The following is a 1532-nucleotide window of genomic DNA, read 5'->3' as shown; positions in this document are numbered from 1 at the left end:
CCCACTGCTACACTTGGCCCTGGATCAGCAGCAGCACCAGGAGGGGCTGTGGATAGTTGAATGGGTGCCATCAGAGTTGTACAAGGGAGTCATGAATAGAGGATTTAAATAGGTTACCAGGTTATACTAGGTGAACGCTCATTCTGACAGATCTAGTATAGATAGAACACACTATGTAAATCATAATGAAATAAGTTTCCAAACTACTACAATTTATATATAAAAAAGACACTATGCATTAAAGAAAGCTTTGCAACGTATTGACAGCTTTAAAACACGAAATAAAAAAAGTGGAGGAAAATATAATACGTTTTTATTATAGCTAATGCACTGCCGTATTTCTGCTTTAATTACAGGTTCAACATGCCAGCAAACAGATTACAGTGGACATGCAGTACAAGGGCATCATCGACTGCGTGGTCCGTATCCCCAAAGAACAGGGCTTCCTGGCGTACTGGAGAGGGAATCTGGCCAACGTCATCAGATACTTCCCCACTCAGGCCCTCAACTTTGCTTTCAAGGACAAGTACAAGAAAGTTTTCCTCGACGGCGTGGACAAGCGCAAACAGTTCTGGAGATACTTTGCAGGTAACCTGGCGTCTGGTGGCGCCGCCGGAGCCACGTCACTCTGCTTCGTCTACCCGCTCGACTTCGCCAGAACACGTCTGGGTGCCGACGTCGGTACAACTGGAAAGGGTCGCGAGTTCAAAGGCCTGGCCGACTGCTTGGTGAAGATCACTAAGTCTGATGGCATCAAGGGTCTGTACCAGGGCTTCAGTGTGTCAGTGCAGGGCATCATCATCTACAGAGCGGCTTACTTTGGCGTCTACGACACGGCAAAGGGTGAGTTTGAATTATCAGGCATTGCAAAGCTTGAAACATCTTGTCTCTGTGGACTTCCTTCCTAATTATTGTTTCTCCTACAGGCATGCTTCCAGACTCCAAGAATGCTACAATTCTTGTCAGCTGGATGATTGCTCAGTCTGTGACTGCGGTCGCTGGTCTTGTGTCTTATCCCTTCGACACTGTCCGTCGTCGTATGATGATGCAGTCTGGACGCAAAGGAGGTAGAAAGCACAACATATACAAAAACAGCTTTCTGCTTTTGCTGCTGTGTTACTAGAACAAATGTGTGTCTTCTTCTGTCTCCCCCTCAGCCGACATCATGTACTCTGGCACCATCGACTGCTGGAGGAAGATCGCCCGTGACGAGGGCGGCAAGGCCTTCTTCAAGGGAGCCTTGTCTAACGTGCTCAGAGGCATGGGTGGCGCCTTCGTGCTTGTCTTGTATGACGAGCTTAAGAAAGTCATCTAAGTTGTTTATGTATGTCCACTGTTCATTTTGTGAAGTTTAACTGTAACATATCTTGTACATTTGGAAAAATTAAAATGACATCCTATATTTATAGGGACCAGCTAGTATTACTAGTTGTACTGGGGGAATCTGTTATGCTCTCTTCTCTTGGCCCTTTCCCTGAACACAGGAAAACTTGCCGTAAAAAAAGAGGAATAAACGCAACCTACTAAGTGAA

At 45.9% G+C, this 1532-nt stretch overlaps 1 protein-coding gene across 1 annotated transcript in view; it reads left to right on the top strand.

Annotated features, from left to right (window-relative positions):
- slc25a5 (solute carrier family 25 member 5) overlaps positions 1-1532 on the top strand; it is a 2152-nt gene extending 620 nt beyond the window's left edge. The window contains exons 2-4 of the mRNA XM_010786136.1: positions 357-843; positions 927-1067; positions 1158-1532. Of these exons, the coding sequence (XP_010784438.1) occupies positions 357-843; positions 927-1067; positions 1158-1315 (786 nt within the window). The 3' untranslated portion in view covers positions 1316-1532. The remainder of the gene's footprint in view (positions 1-356; positions 844-926; positions 1068-1157) is intronic.

Source organism: Notothenia coriiceps, unplaced genomic scaffold, assembly GCF_000735185.1.
Source record: "Notothenia coriiceps isolate Sejong01 unplaced genomic scaffold, NC01 NC01_scaffold00028799, whole genome shotgun sequence".
In the NCBI taxonomy this organism is placed as follows: Eukaryota; Metazoa; Chordata; class Actinopteri; order Perciformes; family Nototheniidae; genus Notothenia; species Notothenia coriiceps.
This window is presented reverse-complemented; position numbering and strand designations above follow the sequence as displayed.